Raw genomic sequence first — 22,250 nt, 5'->3', positions numbered from 1 at the left:
ACAGCTATCTGCAGGATGTTTACAAATATTAATTCATGTTTGGTATTTAATGCATTTACATGCTTTTACTTAATGTCATCTGGCCTAAGAGTGAGTCAAAATTTTCTTCACATTTTTTACATTTTAGTTCTTATCATCTATTTAAATTTTGTGTGGTCGTGGCATTCTTATTGCAATACGACTAGAAAGTCTAACAGTGTTTTTGCTAGTAGTGTTTTTGCTATTTTTAATATTAAGCAGGGATTTTAATGGAAATACCAGTGTGATAAATTGAGGCAGTAATACAAAACGACACATGTTTAATGGATAATGCTAGTTCCAGAAGCAACATCACAATACAAAAAACCCAGTGAATATTATTTCCTCTTAATCGAGGTCATGAACCTTCAGGGAAGCTTTCTTCTCTTCTCTTGTCCTTTCTTTCAAATTGAAATATTTTTATTTAGGGAGCCCCAATCAAAGGACCCAACAACGCTTCATGGCAACTTCCTAGAGTTAATACTTGCTTTCTCTTCCTGGTCTCTTGGAAAAAACACTAAGAAAGCTCTGACATACACAGACACTCGGGAATACCGTGACTGCACATGAGGGCCCCCAAACACATTCCCTTTCAGTCTAACACAGAAGAAGGGGCAGGACGAACACAGCAGTTGGGGCGTCGAAAGTTCTGCAGCATGGACTGCAAGACCCTGTGCTGCCTTCCTTTGAGCTTTTTATTTGAAGAAGTATCTGAGGAAATGGATCTCCGGGTCTGGCTGCTTTGAGCTTTGATTAATTTCTCGTGTTCCCTGATTTGTCTTTGTAGATGGTTCTGGATTGCGATGCCCAGGGACTCCGGGTCCAGGGAGGCACCGTACACCTCCCAGGTCATGCCCTGCTCATCCCACACGACGTCCCTGACGCGCTTGGACTGTTTCAGCTGCAGCTTGGAGTCGGCGCCGAGCTGCTTTTTCTTCTCTCCCGGGGTGAGTCCCACCTGCGCGGCTGCTGCTGTCACATTCAGCTTCTGCTCCTTGAGGAACTCGCTGACGCGGCTGGCCCGGCGCGGGCTGGCTTTGACCAAGCGAGAAGGGGTCCTCTTGCCGGAACCTGGACTGGAGTCGCCCATGGCGTCAGACGGCAGGCTCAGGTTGGTGGCCGTCTTGGTCTGTCTGTTTTCTTCCCAGGTACCCTCCTGGTTCTTCCTGACTGGGGATGGCGTAGGACTGGCAGCTGATCCAGCGCCTGCACTTTCTTGAGATTTAGGATTGAGCAGCAGGGACTTGGCCTCTACCCTTGCCCTGGGATCGAGGCTATCGGTGCCCCGACATTCTTGCTGTTGTACTATGTGCGGAGATGCAGGCTCTCTTGCATCTCCTTTATCAGGGGGATCCGAGCTCCCAGACTGGTTGGCTTTGCTGGCAGGACCACAAGAGTCAGAGAGTTTGCAATCTGGGTTTGTTCGGGGACCATCTGTGGTTTTCACTGCAGACTCAGATGGCTTGGTTTCAGATTCCCCCAATTCGTGATCTGTTTCCGTTTGACTTCCTGCGCCGCTAGCAATCTGGTCAGCAGGGCTAGCTTTCCTGGAGCTAGAATTCACACCCGAAAGCTGTTTGGAGGTGGGCTCCGCCCTTGTCGGGGTCATGCCTGCTGACCCCCCGTCTTCCTTACACACATCCTGAGCCTTACCGGATGCCACCGTGACAGAGGAGATTTGAAGGACCTCACCCGGTAGGCTCACCAATTTACGCTCCCCTCGGCAAGCAGCGGACACAGCCGCAGCTGCCTGGATGTGCACCTCTGGCATGATGCCAGGACACCGGCCCGGCTCCTGCGGGGCTAGGAGGTCGTCAGACAGCTCCAGTGTGTGGCTCCCACGGCCGCCGCCATGGCAAACGACACGCAGCTGCTCCTGTGGTTCCACACGCTCAGGAACGGGGACTTCCTTTAAGAAGGCAGTGAGGATGCTGGGGCTGGTGGAGACGGACCTGCTCTCGACTCTTGCCACGGCCTGCACCTCAGCATCTTGCCGAGCCCTGCTGGGAACTTCCCGGACCGCACCTGCAGCTTGGCTGGTCATCGTACTTGCTTCTTTGAACCTTGACACCTGGTGCTGTGAGGGCAGCGGCACCTTTCCCAGATCTGGGGGAAATGTGGACCCTTGGCTAGTGAGGTGGGATGGCTGGGGTGTCACCGAAGTCACGGCCCGGCTGCCCGAGGTCGTGGCCGAGGGCTGTTTGTGCCCAGAACATCCGTCTTCTCTCGCTGGAGACTCACAGGCCCTTGTCTGGGAGTCAGGGACGGCTCCTGGCCTCTCCCCTTCAGGTCTGCCTATAGGAGGGGAGGTGCGGCTGAACACGCTGGCTGCTGTATTTCCAGCTTGCACCAGTCCCTGGGCTGTTTCTTGAGAAGGAAAATCACAGGGCACTTGAGCTTTGCTGTTGCCCCGGGTGCTGCCCACAGGACAACTTGACTTTTCAGGTTGCTCCCCATCTGAGGTTCTCTGTGTTTTCAGCAGTGTATCCTCAGGTCCTGCTGAGGGGCTGGCATTGAGCTGGTCAGCCGGGATGGCCTGGTGGCTGTGTTGACTGGCTGGCATTGTAAATGCTTCGTCTAGAACATCCTTTCCTGCTGCAGAACACGGAGCTGGTGCTGTGGGCTTGCTGCTTCCTGGCAGCTGGGTATTGCCAGGAGAGTTGCACGGAGGAGACGCTTTTTCCACCTTGTTGACGACACCAGGAGAAGACATGTCCGGCTGGGTGGTCTCATGCTCGAAGGCCTGCATCAAGGCCTCAGCAGCTGCCCTGGGGCTGAGGACTGGCTCTTCAGGAGGGCCAGAAAGGCCATTGGTGTTCTTACAGAGGAGCGCTGGTCGAGGCCGAGGTGAGGCAGGCTGCACTTCTCCTAGATCCTCTTCTTTTCCAGAAGCTGTGATCAAGGAAGTTTTAGCCGATCTCAAAGGGTCAGGTACAGTCCCCATGGAATTTTTCTTCAGGAAAACCTCAGAGCTCTCTCCGGAGCAGTGCTCCCTCTGGGAACCAGTCTTAGCTCAGAGTGAAGACTCAGTCAGGGATGATTCCTCTGAGGGATCAATCTGCAAATGAGGGAAACGGTATCATTAATACGATACAGCATTTAAGGACTGAAATACACCAACCGGTCATTTGTACAAGATCTTACAAGCACATTAAACCTTTTTCTCCTATATCTGTGGATATAAAAATAGATCTTCGGAAGAAAGATTTTGAAAAAATATTTTAATTGTACAAGTATTATTTTGGTGCATTAGTATCTGCTTGCATCCCATTGCTGTCTAGCAAATAGGTTTTTAATGCATTTACCTAAGCACATGATAACTATCCAAAAGTCATTTGTGTAGTTTGATTTACCCGCTACCAGAAAATCCTATAAAGCTACTGTAATCAAATCAGTAAGTATTGAAATAGGCCTGAACAGATATGTGAAATAGAGTATCTAGAAATAGATCCACATATAAATGAAGATTTAATATATGACAAGAGAGGCATTTCAATTTAGTGGCAAAATGATGGATTATTTAATATAAGGAGCTGGCAAACTGTTAATGCATCTGGAAGAAAAGAAAACTAGATCTTTATCTTACACCAACTCCAAAAATAAATCCGAGACGGATTTAGATGGATTAAAAGTTAAAATGTAAAATAAACAATTAAATAAATAAAAATCCTGTAAGAAAATCTTGGAAACATAATCTAGGGGCAGAAAGAGTAGGCTTCTTTTGGCAAGGGAGAAAATACAGAAACTATACGAAAAACCATAAACATAAGTGATTGAATAAAACCCAAGAGTTCTGGGGGCACCTGGGTGGCTCAGTGGGTTAAGCGTCTGCCTTCGGCTCAGGTCATGATCCCAGGGTCCTGGGATCGAGCCCCGTGTCGGGCTCTCTGCGCTCTCTGCTCAGCGGGGAGCCTGCTTCTCCCTCTGCCTGCCTCTCTGCCTACTTGTGCTGTCTCTGTCAAATAAATAAATAAAATCTTTAAAAAAAACAAAAAACAAAAACCAAGAGTTCTGTATGGCAAAAGATACCATAAACAAATACGAAAGATTTGAAAAACAAATGTTTAAAACCCTAGAGGACAGGCAAAAATATCTATAATATAGCAGAGGCTCAGTCGTTAAGCGTCTGCCTTCGGCTCAGGTCATGATCCCAGGGTCCTGGGATCGAGCCCCGCATCGGGCTCCCTGCTCAGCGGGAGGCCTGCTTCTCCCTCTCCCACTCCCCCTGCTTGTGTTCCCTCTCTTGCTGTATCCCTCTCTGTCAAATAAATAAAATCTTTAAAAAAAAAAAATTTACAGGGAGACAAAATAGTTCATTGGAAAAATGGACACAGAATACAAAAATGCAGCTTGCAAGAGAGGAAACCCACTCAGCAAGCTCACGGAAAGATGATCAAATTCATTTGTAGTCAAAGAAATGCAAATAAAGTAACAATGAGATTTTACTTTATATCAATAGCACTTGCAAAAACTTTTTATAAAAAAAAGAGTTATAACATTATGGCCTGGGGAGACCTAGTGAAAAGCAGTAGTTTTATTAAGTGTAGGTGCAAACTGTGTACTGTTACAGCTTTCTTAGGGAAGCAGTTTAGTTTTTAAAACGAAAAATACACATGTCCTCGACTCAGTGATCCGAACTCTATCCACAGAAATCAAATACCAGCATATCTAGACAGAGATACAAGTATGCTTATTGAAGTACTATTTGTAGGGGCAAAAAACTGGAAACAAGTGCTCTCCATGAATGGGGGGAATACTGGAACTGATCGCGACATAACTCTACTGTAGAGTGTTATGGGACCATTAAAAGAAAACAGCTATTTAGGCTGTAAGTTTTCACTTGGGAGGGGTTTGCCCCAGGTATGGCTGAGCAAGAAGGGCAAGGTAAGGGAAAGAGTATGTATGTTTTCATTTTTGTAAAACAATGACCTAAAATACTACACTAAAACACACACTGACCTAAACACACAATGACCCGAAACACACACTGTGTGTGTGTGTGTGTGTGTTTGTGCGCACAGACATTTTTGTATATGAATATATAAATTCTAAAAATATTTAGAATGAGACATAGTAGGTCTTAATGGAGGGAGTGTGATGAGTTGAACACACAAAAAGAGAGATGGAGGTACTGAAAGACTGAGTTTTTTAAAGTATATCTGAATTTTAAAATGTATATCCAACTTATTTTCTCCTCCAAGTCAGCTCTTCCTTGTAACTTCATTATGCAATTAACCGGTTAAATATTTTCCCATCCTTGGTCTTGACTGCTTTCTGCTCACTCAAACCCTTTCCTCAGGTTTATATTCCATTTCTTCCTTATTGGAGTTTTCTGTTGCAATCACTTGCTGGGCCCCAAACCCATCTTCTCTCCTCCTTTCTTATCTGCCTTTAGTATGCCTTTCCTCCCACTCTCTGCCCTCCTCATCCTCAAAAAGCCTACCACCCATTCTCCAAGACTCCACTTAAATCTCATTTTCTTTCTAAAGGCCTCTAAAGCTTTCAAGTCATAAAGGCTTTTTCTCTTTTTAAGATCATACAGCTACGGTTATCTGGTTATCTGGGTCCTTCTTATGCACTGTTTTTGTACCTGTGTTACTTGTATGAATGTCGTTATTTCTCCAAAAGGACTTCAAGTTCCAGGAGGGAAGAGGACAGGCTTATTGATTCTTTTCTGTTCACTCCACAGGAGACAGTGCAAAGTCTTGTGCATAAAAAGGTGTTAATTGATCCCATTTCCCTCCAAAATGGCCATTATTATAGCCCTGCCAAACTTCCAAATAATAGGAAATTTTAACACATGACATGGAATATTAACCAAAACACAATTTAAAGGAGTGCTATTTTTGAAAGAAAATGGTTGTATCTTATTTATGAAACTTTATCTGTAATTCGGTGTTAGACAATTAAAAGCAAGGACAGTGGACACCTGCTACCAAAGCAGGAAGATTTCAAGAAGCCAGGAGTACAGAACATCTCCCGTGTTCTATCGCAGGGGGGCCAAGAAACCTGGTTTGCCAAAGACGACTGTGAAACATAAACAGCTCAAAGTTCAGCAACGGAAGTTGGAAACTGAGAAAAAGATGATGGATTTCAGAAAACTCTCAGAATTCACTGCACTGACTTCCATTTTCCACAGACAGTAGCTGCTTATACTAGTTTAACTTTAAAAGGATGTTTTCTTTTGTTTATTTGTTAATAGAGGTATAATTATCCATTAACTCAAGAATCAAAAAGAAAAACCAGATTCCTTGGCTAATACCTGTAATTCGAAATCTCTTGATTTATGGGTAGGTAAGAAATCAACACTTCTCTCAAACAAATCTGCTAAAGTAATTGTCACAGCATCTTCATGCACCCAGAAAAAGCCCCACCTCCCCTCTTTTCACCTCCTCTCTCCAATCACAAGCAGAAATCTGTAGTCTCCAATAGGTCAGACAAATAGGACATTTAAAAGTGTAATTACTTGGTGGTTTAGAGTAAGGAGTATATATCTTTTAACACCAAGCTGAGCCCACTAAGGTAAGATTTAATAACCTGGAAAAATGAAATTACAAACAGGTAGCCCACAGGCTGAATGAATCCCTGCTGCAGGTGTGTGTGTGTGTGTGTGTGTGTGTGTGTGTGAGAGAGAGAGAGAGAGAGAGAGAGAGAGAGGAGAGAGAGTGAGCAAATGCACATGTGCTAGAGGGTGGGAGGCAGGGTGTGTTCACTGCGTGGTTTCCCCCTTCTCTTCCCTCCCTTTCTCCCCACCCCCCAGTCTCTTTCCCCTTCCCCTTTCTTTTTCAAGTTGAAGAGATCGTTCATAAAAAGCCCGATTTCTCTTTTTGTTAATCAACTCAGAAGGTATGCAGTACTAGAGAGCAACCACTAGGTGGTGATGATGAGGGCTGGCCACCTTGATGAGCATGGACTTTCCAGGTGATGCGTTCTCCACCTACCTTGCTTTCCTAGTTAGTATTACTTACCTGGGCTTGTGAGGGCAGCTACATTTGAGAACTTTGCTGTAAGTGCACTGACAGAGTAGACTTCCCAACCTAATTTTTAGTCCTCTGAGGGCAGGTTGGCATTGTGTTTAAGAACATGGACCATGGAACCAGAATTCCTGGATTAGAGTATCAGTTCTACTAGCTAGCTCTAGCTCTGTGTGTTCGGGCAAGTAACTTAACCTCTCAGGGAATCCCTTTAATCTGTAAATTGAGGGTAATAATAATAGTGCTGCCCCACTGGGATGTTGTGAGGAATAGATTTATTTATTTTTAAAAGATTTTATTTATTTACTTGAGAGAGAGAGAGAAGAGAGCATAAGCTGGGGGGAGGGGCAGAGGCAGAGGGAGAAGCAGACTCCCCACTGAGCAAGGAGCCTGACACAGGACTCGATCCCAGGACCCTGGGATCGTGACCTGAGCCAAAGGCAGGCGCTTAACGGACTGAGCCACCCAGGCACCCCACAGAATAGACTTAGCATTTAGAACAAACAGCATCTTGGCACATATTGAACACCTTATGAGCATTAGCTTCTTTTGAAAACCTCGATATTTAGGCTTTGATCTGTGTTAACGAAAAAATTATTCTGACATTTGTGAAAATGGTAAGGAAGATTTTATTCAGGATTACTGGGATAGGTGTCAAGACTATTGCATAAGGAGAGAAAGATCAAGTTCAACTCCAAATACAATTGCAAGAATAAGTGGGAATTTATAACTAAGGAGCATGTCAGTGGATGCAAAATTACTAAGAGGAGACATCAAAGGCAGGGGGATTCTTGCTGAATGCAGGCCAGATGATCAGCTGTCAACTAGCGGATAGTGGGAAGGTGAGAAATTTGATCTGTTATTGAGGATATCAGATATTAAGGGTAGGAAGATTCTCTCTAAACTGGCTTAGCAGGATTCTTGCTAAAACTGGACTTTGCAAGAACAGGCACGGAAGCCCAAGACCTGGGCCTAGTCAAGAAGAAGACTCAGAGAGGCACCTGGGTGTCTCAGTCGGTTAAGCGTCTGCCTTTGGCTCAGGTCATGATCTTGGGGTCCTGGGATCCAGCATCACATCGTCGGGTTCCCTGCTCAGTTTCTCCTTCTCCCTCTGCCCCCCACTCATGCTTGCTCACTCTCTCTCTAGTGCGTGCTCTCTCTCAAATAAATAAATAAAATCTTAAAAAAAAAAAAAAAGAAGAGGGCTCAGAGGAGACTGATTAAAGTCAGTCCAAGGGGGAGTCCTTGTCATCTTTGTCATTTGCAATGATGAATATGAATTTTCTTATGAGCCTCTCTGTAGCAAAATGAATTCTTTCTGAATTGGCCATCAACCGCACAGGGGCTAACGGCACCTCTGAATCTGCCTTGAAGTTTGATGGGTACTAGACTCTTAACAGTATGTCCCTTTGGTCCTTCTGCCCTTAAAATCATGAGCAAGGATTTAAGGCCTTGTCGCAGCATGCAGCAAGCCTGCAAGGTGCACATTCCACCTTTTACAGGGAAGGAAACTGAGGCCCGAAGTTAAGTAACCTACTCAAGGCTGAAGACCTATAATTTCTTTTTTTTTTTTTAAAGATTTTATTTATTCATTTGAGAGAGAGAAAGAGAGAGAGAGAGCACGAGCAGGGGGAGAGGCAGAGGGAAAGGGAGAAGCAGGCTCCCCGCTGAGCAGGGAGCCCGATGCGGGGCTCGATCTCAGAACCCTGAGATCATGACCTGAGCCGAAGGCAGCTGCTTAGCCAAATGAGCCACCTAGGCGCCCCTAGAGGGTATCTTTTTTTTTTTTTTTTTTAAAGATTTTATTTATTTAGTTGAGACAGAGAGAGAGACAGAGAGCATGAGAGGGAGGAGGGTCAGAGGGAGAAGCAGACTCCTCGCCGAGCAGGGAGCCCGATGCGGGACTCGATCCCGGGACTCCAGGATCATGACCTGAGCCGAAGGCAGACGCCCAACCATCTGAGCCACCCAGGCGCCCCAAGACCTAGAATTTCTATTGAACTGAATTTTAATGCATGCAAATGCCTGGGCTCCTTCTGTGCCGCTTCCTTATAATCTGTAACTCTGGAAAGAAAATGGAAAGAAAGGGGGGGTGGAATATATATATATATAAAATATCCAGAGGAGAGAGAGACTTTTTTGCAAGAGGTTTACAACTCAGGGGCAGCCTGGATGGGATGAACACAGACTACGATGACATTCCTAGCTGGCCACTTTAGGAACAGCCCACCTGGTGGAAGGCTGCCACGGCCAGCATTCGTCCTGAAAACAGTGGGTGCCACTACTGTGCCATGCTGCCTGTTTTCATAACAGACACCCACGCTTAATAAGACAAGCAGCAGGGAATCTCAGCCCTTTGTGCTCTGCTCCAAAACTGTTCCGGTGGAAAGAGCATTAGACAGAGAGAATGGAGAGAGCCTGGCAGTCTCGGACCAGCAGGATGCCGATAGGCTGCAGGTCCCCGCGATAATCCCGTGGGCAGCAATTACCCTTGCCTACTTCAGAGCCGCCGCATTGCTAGAACAAGGACTTCAGGATGTCGTCGCATCTCTTTAGTGACATTTTAGGCAAGTGTTACAGGGACCTTGGTGCCACCTCTGTCTCCAGACAACTTTCAGCCTTCAGGTGGATATGCAAAGACCCCTGAAGAACCGGGAGGCAAGAGGTAAGAGACTATTAAACCTTCAGAAAAGGATAAAGAAAAAAAAATGTCATCTGGCATCCTATTCAACCTGATTATTTTTCTCCCTTTTATCGAGAATCTTCGCCTAGATATTTGCATTCTGAGCCCAGCAGATCCTGCCAGTGCACAGTTTTAAGGAGAGGTGATTCAATCCCAAGAAACACCCACAAGCTAGGAAAAGCAGCTCATTCTTTCTTTAAAAATTCCTACCTTCACACTAACAGCTGCCTCAAATGCACTTCAAAGATACTCGCTGAAACACTGGTTCCTCCCTTCGACCTGCGTCTAAAGCAAATCAGAATGGCTGAAGAGAGAAGGCAGCTTTGCTAGTGCTCACGGCGCCAGGTAGACGTTCAACCCTAATGGTCCCTGTAATCCAGGCGCAGAAAAACAAACTGCATCCCTGTCCCTATTCGCTTCTTTTGTTCAACGCCATTCTAGAAAAACAAACGCACAGCTTATTATTATCTTACTGAATTCCATTGTAAGCAGGGCTGAATGAAACCCAAGAAGGAAAAGAGGGCTTTAGGAAGCATGAAGACCCCAAATCTATCCCCTGCCTTTTTCAAACACAAAACCAGAATGGGCAGCTTTTAAATTCACAACAGACAGAATCACAGGGCTCAGCAGGCGCTTACTGATTTCCTTTCTGTATTCCAGACACTGTTCTGTAGGTGAACGTGTTTGATCCTCAGAATAACTCTCTGAGGATGGACCTGCTAGGAGTTCCACTTTGCAGGTCTGGAAACTGAGCCAAGACCAACATGCGCGAAGTGTGAGAAACCAGATTTAAATCCAGACCCTCCGACTCCAGAGTCCACACTAGGGGGGAAATCGGACACTTTTCATGGAGGCAAGCGCCATGAGCCCGGGGGAAAGCATCATCAGACAAGGGAAAACAATAGAAAAACTCAAGAAACATAGCCTTGAAGCTGATGAAGAAGCGGAAGGCAAGCTGAGGGCAAAGCACGAGCTGAGACCTTGCAACCCGCCCCCGGTGGGATCTTTATGACATTCCTCAGGCCCTCCAGGCTGCCCTAAAGCTAAGGTTAGGAAAAACAAATGGTTAACTTCTAGAGATTACAGTCCTGCAAAACAGGAGTCTCCCTCAGTTTACAAATGTCTTAGTGATTCACAAGAAAAAAGCATTCTTATCAATGACCTACCTTCCAGAAGGAAATGTAGATAAAATTAAATGTCCTTATAATCTGCAGTCCATTGACATATACTTGAGACAGGCAGAAGCTCCCGGTGGTCTTAAGGTTAATACGCTTTGCTAGAGGGAAAAACAACCCTAACTTGACAGTGGCAAGGCCTCCAGGATATTGTAGGTCCTCCTTAGCATATGAAAGTTCTTTTGAAAACCTCCTCAACTGCCAAGCATATAATTGGCCACCTCTCCCAACCCCCGTGCAGCAGCTCTTTCTGCCCACGGGTCCTATTCCCGTGCTTTCATAAAACCACCTTTTTGCACCAAAGACGTCTCAAGAATTCTTTCTAGGTCGTCGGCTCCAGAACTCACCCCATCAAACTTCACCTACAGTCAAAACTACATCACTTTCACCCCTGAGAGCTTTTTCTGTATCCTTGCTCAATAAAACTCTATTGCTTTACTCACTCTCCTTTGTCCGTGAGATTCATTCGTGGACTACATGAGACATGAACCTCAATCTCCCGCTTCAAAACCCCCTTACTAATTCAAACGAACATAAATAATTTGGACATTTTAAGGGCCACAGACTTTTCTGAGAAGCTGATGAAAATTAGGGACCCCTTCTCTAGAAACAGACGTGAGCGCACAGACACACAAGTTTGCAGATAATTTTAGGGGGTTCATGCCTGGAAACCTCCCCCAGACTGTCCATTAATAGCCTTTTTTCTAAGGAAAAGGTTTCACAAAACTCAATTTACCTGCCTCACATTACTGTTATAGCATTTAAAGGAAATAAGTTAAATAGCATAGTTTTGGGAAGATAACAGATACATAATCATGTATTATTAGTATTTTAAAAAATTATTATTTTGGCATCATTTACCTAAGAAGGCAGGAACTGTGCAATATATTTTATAAAGAGTCTGTTTTAAATGGTCCAGCCGAAATGTTTACTTTTTATATTCTCCCAAACCCCTGTCTAAAGACTATCATTGGAAGAGGAAACTTTTAGCTAATTCAAAAATTAACCCAATATTGAGGTTTGTCTTTTTAGATCATGTGTAAGATATGAAGTTTTGGGTTCTTAGCAAAATCAAGACTCGGGTCTTAGTAACCTTGAAAAATTAACCCCTTAAATAGTTCCATTTTCCTACATGTGGAGATAACTCATAGTTAAATATCAAAGTTGCTGTTTAAAAATGCCTAAAATAATATTTTTTTAAAAAAATTGAACTCTTCTGGGGAAAATGATTAAAATATTCGTTTTGTTATTGTCTCCCTTCTTTAATCAAGCTGGCTCTTCTCATTTCCTTGGTTTGCCTGATAGATATCCAACTCTGAATGTTTTCCTCTTCTTTTGCAACTCAGCTTTGAAGGACTTCAATTGCGAGCTTATTTTAATTGCAAAGAGAATGCAACAGGATCTCGTGGCTAACTGATGGTTAAGCAACACGCTATTAGCAATAAACTAAGCAGCTCTGCATTTGCATTTTAAAATCCTGTGTGAGATATGATCAAAGCTGCCCTGCATCCCAATTTTCTCAGGATATATTTAGCGCCACTCAGCCTTACAAACAAGTATTCTTGTCCTTGCTTCGTTCCTCCCTGACCTTGCCTTTTTCCTTGGCTGCGGCACTCCCCCCCCGCCTCCGCCCCCCCCAACACACACACCATGGCGATCTCATTAAAACCAGGCCTCCACTCCACCTGCTTTCCCTCTGGCAAAGGCAGCTCCAGTGTGTGCCCAGTGGGAACCTAAGCGGAGACCCTTGTTACCCAGCTGCGGGCTGAAGGCTTACTAGTGATTTCTACTTTTAGCTCCCGTCAGACAGGGGCCAGGAGTCTCTCCTCCCACACTTGGGTCTTTAATCATGTTGAACGATGAGAACGTGCCTGGTGGAGGTACTTGCGGTGAAGGAACTAGAAATGGAAAAAGCTGTGCACGGAGCTGGTCAGTCGGGGCTCTCGTGTTCCTCAAGAACAAGGAAACCAGGGAGAAGGCAAAATGTGAAGTAGACAAGATTCCTCGGGGCCTCGTGTCTGGACCTTCTGCAGAGCTGCTTTTTTGGTGTTTGTAAGGAGGACCCGAGTGCTGGGCTCTTGAGAATGAACAGTTTCTTTGCTGAGGTCAGAATCTTCTTTGGGTTTGGTCTGTGAGTTGTGATTAAAAAAAAGAATCAACAACCTGTCACTCTCCTGCTTTATAGTCTGTAAAACACTGTTAGGCATCATGAGGTACTTCCAAGTTTTGATTTTTGCCCTTAAGGAAGATTTCAATCCATTTGATGAGACAAGACAAATTCAGTCAGAAGTTATAAATGAGCAAGATAGTATATAATTAAGTGACTAATGCTGGGGTAATAAACTCTACAGTAGTTCAAATCAGGGGAAAGGCCAACACTTTTTCTTCAATTGACATTTCCTGGTACAATGTTTTCGTAGGCTCGAAAAAATTGCCTTTCGTAGTCTAACGAAAAATGGACATTTGAAATTAAGAGAAAGGTGAAGCAAGTAATAGTAAAAAAGAATGGTCTTTGATTAAAAAGAACACAATCCCCGGGCGCCTGGGTGGCTCAGTTGGTTAAGCGACTGCCTTCCGCTCGGGTCATGATCTCGGACTCCGGGATCGAGTCCCGCAACGGGCTCCCTGCTCAGCAGGGAGCCTGCTTCTCCCTCTGACCCTCCCCCCTCTCATGTACTCTTACTCGCTCTCTCTCTCTCATTCTCGCTCTCTCAAATAAATAAATAAATAAATAAATCTTAAAAAAAACCCCATAATCTCTTAAGTCACACTGAAACAATTAGGAAGTACTGCTAAATCCAGTCATTCTTTTAATAAGCCGAGTGCCTTCTTTGGGTCAGATATTCAGGATCCAAATGTAAATAAGATATATTCATGTTTTTGAGGAGCCCAAGGTTCCTGCAAATCATTAACTTCAATACAATATAAATGTTGTAACAGAAACAAACAAAACACAAGTGTACTATGGGAGCACATCATTTTATTTGGCAGAGGCCTTAGGTTAGAGAGAGTGAAGAATTCCTTAGGTTGAAAAGATGTATTTAACGTGATGGAGAGGAAGTCGATGTTTATCTAGGTCAGAGTTGCTTACCCCTGCACCACTGACATTTTGGACCAGAACTTGGCGCGGAGGGAAAAGGGCGGGGGCGGGGGGGGTCGCTGTCCCGTGCACTGTGTTTCTCCGCGTCTCTGGCCTCTAGGCACAAGGTGCCAGCACTATTGCCCTCCCATTTGTGACAATCAAACATGTCTCCGGACACTGCCAAAGGGCTCCTGGGAGGCAAAACTCACCAGGTGAGAACCACGGATTGAGCATGTGAGCATATTCACCGTTGATAATAAAGAACATCCTTAGAATGAAGACCTGTGAGTTGAAGTAAGAAATTGTGAACTTCAGCTACGTAGGAATTAATGATGTACTCTTCTGCTCTCCTGTCAGAGACAGTGTTCTTTATAGTCTACTTGTGAGAATGCAAATTAGTACAACTTCTATAGAGAACAATTTGCTAATACTTGTCAAAAATACAAGGTCACATACACATTGACTCAGCAACTCCACATTAGGTGCTAACCTTATGGGTAAAATAAATAAATATACTTATTGATATATGTACAGGGTTATTCGCTGCATGAAACAAAAGATTAGAAGCAATCTAAAAGTCCACTAATAGGGAGAGGGTCAGTTATAAAAATTATGGTACTTTCATATAATGGTATACTAAGCACCCATATTTAAGAAGGGGAAACTCTTTATGTATTGATATAGAACGATCTCCAAAATATATTAAGTTAAACAACAAACACGTGGTGATAATTTAAAAAATCTTAAGATACAAAGCAGTATGTTTAATATGCATTTGTATTAAGAGGGGGCAAAGAATATCTTTTGCTTGTGTGTACATCAACTATCTCTGCAAGGGTAGGTAAGAAATTGCTATCAGAGGAGGGGAACTGGGTGCCTGAATTTTAAACTATATAAATGTATTGCCTACTCAAAAATAATAAAAAAAAAAAATTAAAAGCTGGTGCTTCTCAACTAGGCAAAACTGAATATTCACCCGTGCTGAAGCTTTTCTATCAGGGATGATGGATTTATGCTGGTTTACCCTTCCACACTCTTTCCATCTGCTCTTTGCTATGCAAGCAGGTTAGTCTGGCCATGAAACTAGTTAAAGGAAGCCATAATTCCCTTATCTATCCTGGCTATCTACAAGCTCCACACTAGGCAATGTAATTATTTTTCAAAGTCAACAGCTGACAAATGCTTTTTAAAGTGATGCCTGTTGGGCCACCAAAAAAAAAAAAAAAAGTTTACTTAAGTTTCTTTTCCCAGACTCTCTGACTCCTGTTTATCAGTTGATTTCTTTTTCACCCTCTTTCCTATTGCTGGTAGCTCTAGCAGCTGGTTCTCAAATTATATACATCCCTCAAACAATAAATCCAAGAATGACTGAAAGCCAAATTCTATGAAATTGGGTCAAAACATTGATGAAAATGATTATTTTGTCTATATGATGAGAATTGACTAAATGTAAAGATATAAAGTTTAGAATACATATTTTAATTGCCAGTTATCAAGTCCACCTCTTCAAACGCTACCAGGCTTCCCTGAATGGATCGCATCTCACATCAGGCCACCTTACTTGCTCTTGATCATCAGTTCCAAAAACCTGCCCTCCACTTGCTGCTAATGTTGTCTTTCTAAAACAAACATACAGATATGACACTTCTCGGTGCAAAACAATTTAAGGGTTCTCTATTACCTGTAAAATAAGATACACTCTCCTTAGCCCAGTTTAAAAAACTGTCCTTCATTCTCTGATTCATTTCCCTTTCATGACTGGTGTCCTCTCTCATTATCACTTGGCAGACCTCGTATGTTACTTTTCTTCCAACAGGTTTCAAAGAAGACTTATCTTCATTTTTACAGAGGAGAAAACTGGGGCTCCAAAAAATCCAGCTCACCCAAGTTGTGTGTTTAATAAGTGGAAGAGTTGGAATCTGAGACCAAGTGAGTCCAATTCCCAAATTCTACTGCCTCCAAGAGCATGGGAATGGGAGGTAAAAATGAACTCACTATATATGCAGATAAAAGAGAAGACAGCAAGTGAGTAAATTTGAAAAGCACTTTTGAAAGATAACTTTCCCGAAGACCTTCTCTGATAACATCAACCAAAAGCAACTACCCAGTCTCTCATCTCCTATAGCAGCTTGTTTATTGTTTTAGTGACCTCAGCGCACTGAGGACATTTTGCCTCATTCTCGGTTCTCCAGGCAGGAGGCACAGCCTGCACAAAGGCAAAAGCTTGTGGGGCAGAGTGAAGAGTTCAGCCTGACAACCTGAGCTGTGTAGGAGGGGAGGTTAGAGAAGGAAGGTGCAGGGATCACACAGGGCTTCTTGAGGTCTTTGTGCATGCGTCTGTCACTCTCTCAGGCAGGTCCTTCTAGACTAGGCTACTGCTAAATTGCAAGTCTTCTGACTTCCCACTCTGTCACTTCGAAAGTTCTACTCTGATTACTGGTTTTGTTTTGTTTTTTTCCATAGCACTAATCACTTTTTAAAATGCTGAAACATTTACCCTACTTATTGTGAGTATCATATATTGACTGTTTTCTGGATATGCAGGCTGGAATGCAGGCTCTAAGAGGGCAGCATTTTTATCTACTTTTGCTCATTTTTATAGCCCAAATGCCTAGTGAAGTGAATGACCCATAATAAGCTCTCACAAACACGTGTTGAATGAACGGATATTGCCTTTTGCATTTCAGCTTACCTTTATCATATGCCATAGTTTCTATGATTTTCATTTAGTTTCTACTGGCATTTGAAGATAGATTTTTCCTTGAGGACATACATATACAGCCAAGGTAACCGTATATTCTAGAAGTTTTGGGGGGGGGAGTGTAGTTAAAAATACTGAGTTATATTACCACCATAAGTATTCTTGTACATGCCTCAATTTTCATTTAAGAAGATGTGGTCTTAACAAAAAAGGACACACACGGTATGTATATATCTTTTGTTCTTTTTTCCTGTCGGCTAATTTAGACAACAAATTCTATTTCTCCAAAGATATCTACTGTGTATGGAGATGGGCATCTTCTTATTCCAACTCTAGATGGGGTATGTCTTATTTGGGTGCTTGTATGTAACTGATTACAATGTCTCTTTTTGCTTAAAATACTGAGGAGAACATGTAATATATAAATGAATTTATAGAAAAATACCAAGCATTAAATACAATTGTTTCAGATGTCTTTCCAACCTAGAAAATACTTACATTTGCTCTTCAGGTTTTTAAAAACATTTCTTAAAACTTTGTGATGAATTCACTAAGGTAATAGGCTAGGAACATATCCTAACACTAAAATCCCAGATTACTATGATTTGGTACAAGTTTAAACGTTAAAATGTTGTTTGATTTCCAATAACATTTCAGCTGATGCTTATTTACTATACTATCATTGGACCAACCTTCCTTCCTTCCCTTTTTCCCTCTTCTTCTCCCCCCTCCCACTTTTTTTTTTAGTTGGTATAAATCTAATATAATTTATTTGCCAATATTTTATAATAAATCATAAAGCAAGAAAATAAATTAATATGCTGCTTTTCATCACTTACATTGTAACCATCTTACATACTTTGTAGCCAAAATTATAAGACATGAAAATTTTTAAGAAGCTTCCTAGGTGAAGCTGACAAGTCTACAGTGTTAAGAACCACCATATTATATCATAACCTCGTCAGGTAAATTAACACAAAACACCATATTTGCTTATTTAATTGGCAAAGATTAAAAATATTGTTCAATGTTTGCAAGGGTGGGGTGAGAATGGCATTCTCAGTCATGTTATAGGTGCACAAATTGATGAAGAACACTGCAAATATCTATACTCTTTGAACCAATAATTCTACCAAGAAGTGAGCCTAAAAAAGCAAACAAAATAACTGGAAAGGGTTTATGACCAATGGGTTTCATTGTAGGGTTATAAGTAGAAGCTCTCTACATAACCTCCACCTAGTTTATGAGCTTTCTACTTCCAGGATAAGATTTACTGATGGAACTCATGACTCATGGAACCTTGGCAGCTGGTGAGCCTGCCTGGTTCTGCTCCTGTTAACTCATGCTGTATGAAAACTGAGAGTCAGTGCCTCTTCTTGAACTTGTTCATACCATTTGTCTTTATTCTTGTCACCACATAATCTGACTATATTCCATTAAAAAACGGTGAAACTAGAGTGCAAAAGTGTTTTTGTTTCTTTGAAACTAAGTTGAATGGTTTGATAAAAACCTGACAAAGGTGGGTCGCTAAAAAAATGTAGCTATTGAGTTAGGAGTAAGACAGCTGTAAAAGAGGAAAGTAATTATGAACACTTAACATTCTTATTCTTAATTAGGGATATTTTGCTTCACTGTAAAAACTGAAGTAGAAATATACTGAGGGTCCATGATGAATTTATGTAAGAAAGAGGATGCAAAACTCCAACCAGTGGTTCCATCCTCAAAGAAAATATCTGCCCTGTGTCTAAAGGCTAGGGAATGATGCAAATTCAAACGTTTTAAGTTGGAAGAAAAATCTTAAGAATATATGTATTGTTTTTATAATTCCTCATTTTTCTCTGATTGTTGATCAATTGTATCAACAAATCATGATGCTATAGATATAGGCTGCAAGAAATATATATCTAATATGCAGAAAATATTTATGTAGAAAAAATATTAGAAGGAAATATACTAAAATATATGGGTCTGATTTATGGTGAGATTATGGGTGATTTTTAAAACTTTATTCTTTTGTAGTTTTAAAACCTTGTAAATGTGGTCTTATTCAACGGTGTAAAATGTGGCAAAAAATGTAAAGAAAAGTAAGAACGGAGAAACAAGATTCCTACCAAATCGGGCCCCAAAGCCCCAAGGTTTCACATTTTATAATCTGTGTTAAATCTCTGAGTTTCCCCTTGCTAAGAATATTCACAGTGCAAAAAGTGGGAAGGCTGAAGCTGCACTTCTAGATCTTGTTTTATCTCAACGTTCTCTTTCAGTTTTCAGATATTACACCTGCTCTTTGCCTAACCCAGTTCTGCATGAGTCCCAAGTACATAATTAGACTCCACAAGGTATGTGGGAAGAGATCTGGGGTTAAGCTTGCTCTGCTGAGGCAGTCCTGTATGTTCCTGCTTTAGAGTGAGTACTTAACCAGCTTTAGAAGGTCAACAATCACCCTGACCTACAGGCACGTGATGGCTCTGCTTCAAGAACATTAACATGCCTTTTCTGGGAGTTGCTTATCACTGCTTCTCATTGGTCCTTGACATTCTTTCCTAGCTGGGCCCCAGTCAGTCTCTGGTATCTGGTTTAAGCCTTTTAGATGCCACGGTTATTTCTTTTCTACTTCTGGCTTTGAGAAGTATTATCTTCTGTTTTTTAATGTCTGTAAGTGCTCCATGCTTTGACCTTGAATGACTGGGAATCTCTGAGCTGTACAGGGGGAAGGAATTCAGAGAAACAAAGAGAAATGTACAGATGTGGGGAGAATATAGCATTCATTCAGGGAGGGTGGGGGCTGTCCTGGAAGTGCAAACACCGAGTACTCCTAAGCAGGGGTATCTCTGAAAACAGTTATCAGCTAGTACACACCTGGATGTGCCTGACTTGTCAGTTTGGATGCTCTTCGTGAAACAACTGTTACTGGTATGGAGTCACATACAAGTGGCTGTGGGGAGCCAAGAGCTGAGATGTTAGGTTGGCTGAGACCGGAAAGTCTTAACGGCATTGTTAACAGATTTGGGCTTTTTGGTAGGCAGTAGGAAGTTACTACATGATTTCCAACAGGCCACTGAAGCAATTAGGAAGTTTATAAAGGAAGCCGATTTTAATTTGTACCAACCAGCAGGGAAGAGTCCACAGGTAGGGAGGTCAATTATGAGGCTACTGCTACATAAGAGGTAAGGAGGAATCCATCGATGTTAGAATAAATATAAAGAAAAAAGAGGGCGTCTTCTTCCTGCCTTGTCTTCGGCGTTTTTGTTCTCAGAACTGCCGACAGCAAGATGTCTTCAGGAAATGCCAAAATTGGGCATTGTGCCCCCAACTTCAAAGCCACGGCTGTTATGCCAGATGGCCAGTTCAAAGACCTCAGCCCATCTGACTACAAAGGAAAAGACATTGTGTTCTTCTTTTACCCTCTTGACTTCACCTTTGTGTGCCCCATGGAGATCACTGCTTTCAGTGACAGGGCAAAAGAATTTAAGAAACTCAACTGTCAAGTGATTGGTGCTTCTCTGGATTCTCATTTCTGCCACCTGGCATGGATTAACACACCCAAGAACCAAGGAGGACTGGGACCCATGAACATTCCCTTGGTATCAGACCCCAAGTGTACCCATTGCTCAGGACTATGGAGTCTTTTTTTTTTTTTAAAGATTTTATTTATTTATTTGAGACAGAATGAGAGAGAGAGAGCACATGAGAGGGGGGAGGGTCAGAGGGAGAAGCAGGCTCCCTGCCGAGCAGGGAGCCCGATGTGGGACTCGATCCAGGGACTCCAGGATCATGACCTGAGCCGAAAGCAGTCACTTAACCAACTGAGCCACCCAGGCGCCCAGGACTATGGAGTCTTAAAGGCTGATGAAGGCATCTCGTTCAGGGGCCTCTTTATCATTGATGATAAAGGTATCCTTAGGCAGATCACGATCATGTATCCTGTCGGCCGTTCTGTGGATGAGACTCTGTGACTGGTTCAGGCCTTCCAGTTTATTGACAAGCATGGGGAAGTGTGCCCAGCTGGCTGGAAGCCTGGCAGTGATACCATGAAGCCTGATGTCCAGAAGAGCAAATAATATTTCTCCAAGCAGAAGTGAGCGCCGGGTCATTTTAGGGCTGGGTGGCAGTAGGTGGCCATGAAAACAAAATCTCTTTTGTACTATTGTCATGCTTAGAACATAAGATTTTAGACTCTCTGCAGATGTGGTATGGGGACAGGACAGGCCTTTCCTGCAGGGGTTGGGGAGGCCAGCCTTTCTTCCTCTGGAGAGACTGGCCTGAGCTGTTACGGGGCAGGCCAACTGTTATGTACAGTAGTAGGGCATCACTTTTTGTCTTTTGTTGTTTCTATTAAACTTGAACTGAGAAGAAAAAAAAAAGAAAAAAGAAAAAAGGGATATGAAAACTATGGCTGAGGTGGCATTGGAGTGTCTAGTGATGGGTGGCGTATAGGAAGCCAGGCTAGGAAAAAAAATCAAGGATGACCCCAAGATTTCAAATCAGTGATTAGGAGAATGTTGGGGGAGGCCATCAAGATGACTCAAAACAGGAAACAAAGCTAGACTAGATTTCTAATGGGTGGCTGTGTGGAGGATGGGGGAATGGCATGCAAGGGGAGCTTCAGCCACTCTTACCACTGCCGTCTCTCTCTCGGTCTCCAAGTCACTCCCGATAAACATATAATCCAATGAAAATAGTGCACTTAAAATACAGCCTCCATTTCCAAGTACGCTGGTCCTGCAATTCCCTTTTATATAAAAATTCTGGAGCCATTACTAAGGTGCATGAGCAGTGAACGATGGAAATTGTAGGCTTACAGCCAAAGTGTGCTGGAGCTGGCCCACAAAACTGGTTGTGTTCATCTCTTTCCTACTCTGTTATCATGAACATCATCATATAGGTAGCCTGAAATTGGCCATGGAGGGAATATTTACACCACAGAAACTGGCAAACTGCAAATCTGGATGTTTTTCTCCCAAATAGCCTGTTGTTGAATGTTTTATACCTCTCTTGAGCAATCGGCTATGAAATTTTTTTAAAAAGTAAAATTTTATAAAAGCTCTTGAATGATTATAAGGCAACATTTAAAAATATCAGTTGGAAGGAGAAAGAGCCGCACATATGATTTTCAGGTATGCTTGATATACATGGCTATCAAGGTTCATGAAAGGTGGGATGGTGGGATTTACTCCCACCCAGAGGGATCTCTGAACATTTCTAAGTTAATCACTGGTTCCCTGAGGGGAAAACTTCTGATTTTTCAAACAATATTTAATACTCTGGCACAAATTATGTTTTTCAAAGATGACCACTGTGGGTGGTTCCTGCTCTCATGCTCCCAACTGACAACGGTCCCACTGGATTTCCTCTACAAATTTGGTTAACAATTCAACTGAGCAATAATGAATTTTTTTCAGCGGGCTAGCATGCTGAATGTGTGAAGCAGTTATTAAAGAGCAAATCACCTCAATACTGTATACCACTAAACTTTTTCAGGGCGCCTTTCTGGAACTAGGTCTGTGTTAAAATGTCCACCTCACCCCTATACAATCTCATCTTCTTGGTGTCTCCTCCCTCTTCCAAAAGGCTACTGTAGTTTGTTCACTCTTCTTACAATGAACGATTTCTAAGGCTT

The 22,250-nt window shown here is 42.8% G+C and overlaps 1 protein-coding gene and 1 pseudogene across 5 annotated transcripts in view; one reads left to right on the top strand and one right to left on the bottom strand.

Annotated features, from left to right (window-relative positions):
* Window positions 1-282: 282 nt before the first annotated feature.
* The window catches only part of GPRIN3 (GPRIN family member 3), a 62,037-nt gene continuing 40,069 nt past the window's right edge, over window positions 283-22,250 (bottom strand). For 2 of the 5 annotated variants that reach the window (XM_006727053.3, XM_031023862.2), the window contains exon 2: window positions 283-3,076. In XM_006727053.3, coding sequence (XP_006727116.2) covers window positions 611-2,962 — 2,352 coding nt within the window. In that variant the 5' untranslated portion in view covers window positions 2,963-3,076 and the 3' untranslated portion in view covers window positions 283-610. Of the gene's footprint in view, window positions 3,077-5,608; window positions 5,633-9,481; window positions 9,626-10,841; window positions 11,580-22,250 lie in introns of those variants that run through there. The other 3 variants (XM_081812148.1, XM_081812149.1, XM_081812150.1) reach the window with 3 other exon arrangements.
* On the top strand, window positions 19,903-21,008 carry LOC102731654 (peroxiredoxin-1-like; annotated as a pseudogene).

This window comes from Leptonychotes weddellii, chromosome 2, assembly GCF_054177405.1.
Source record: "Leptonychotes weddellii isolate Sample4059 chromosome 2, ASM5417740v2, whole genome shotgun sequence".
Taxonomy (NCBI): Eukaryota; Metazoa; Chordata; class Mammalia; order Carnivora; family Phocidae; genus Leptonychotes; species Leptonychotes weddellii.
Note: the sequence above shows the minus strand (reverse complement) of the source record. Positions and strands in the feature narration are given on the sequence as shown.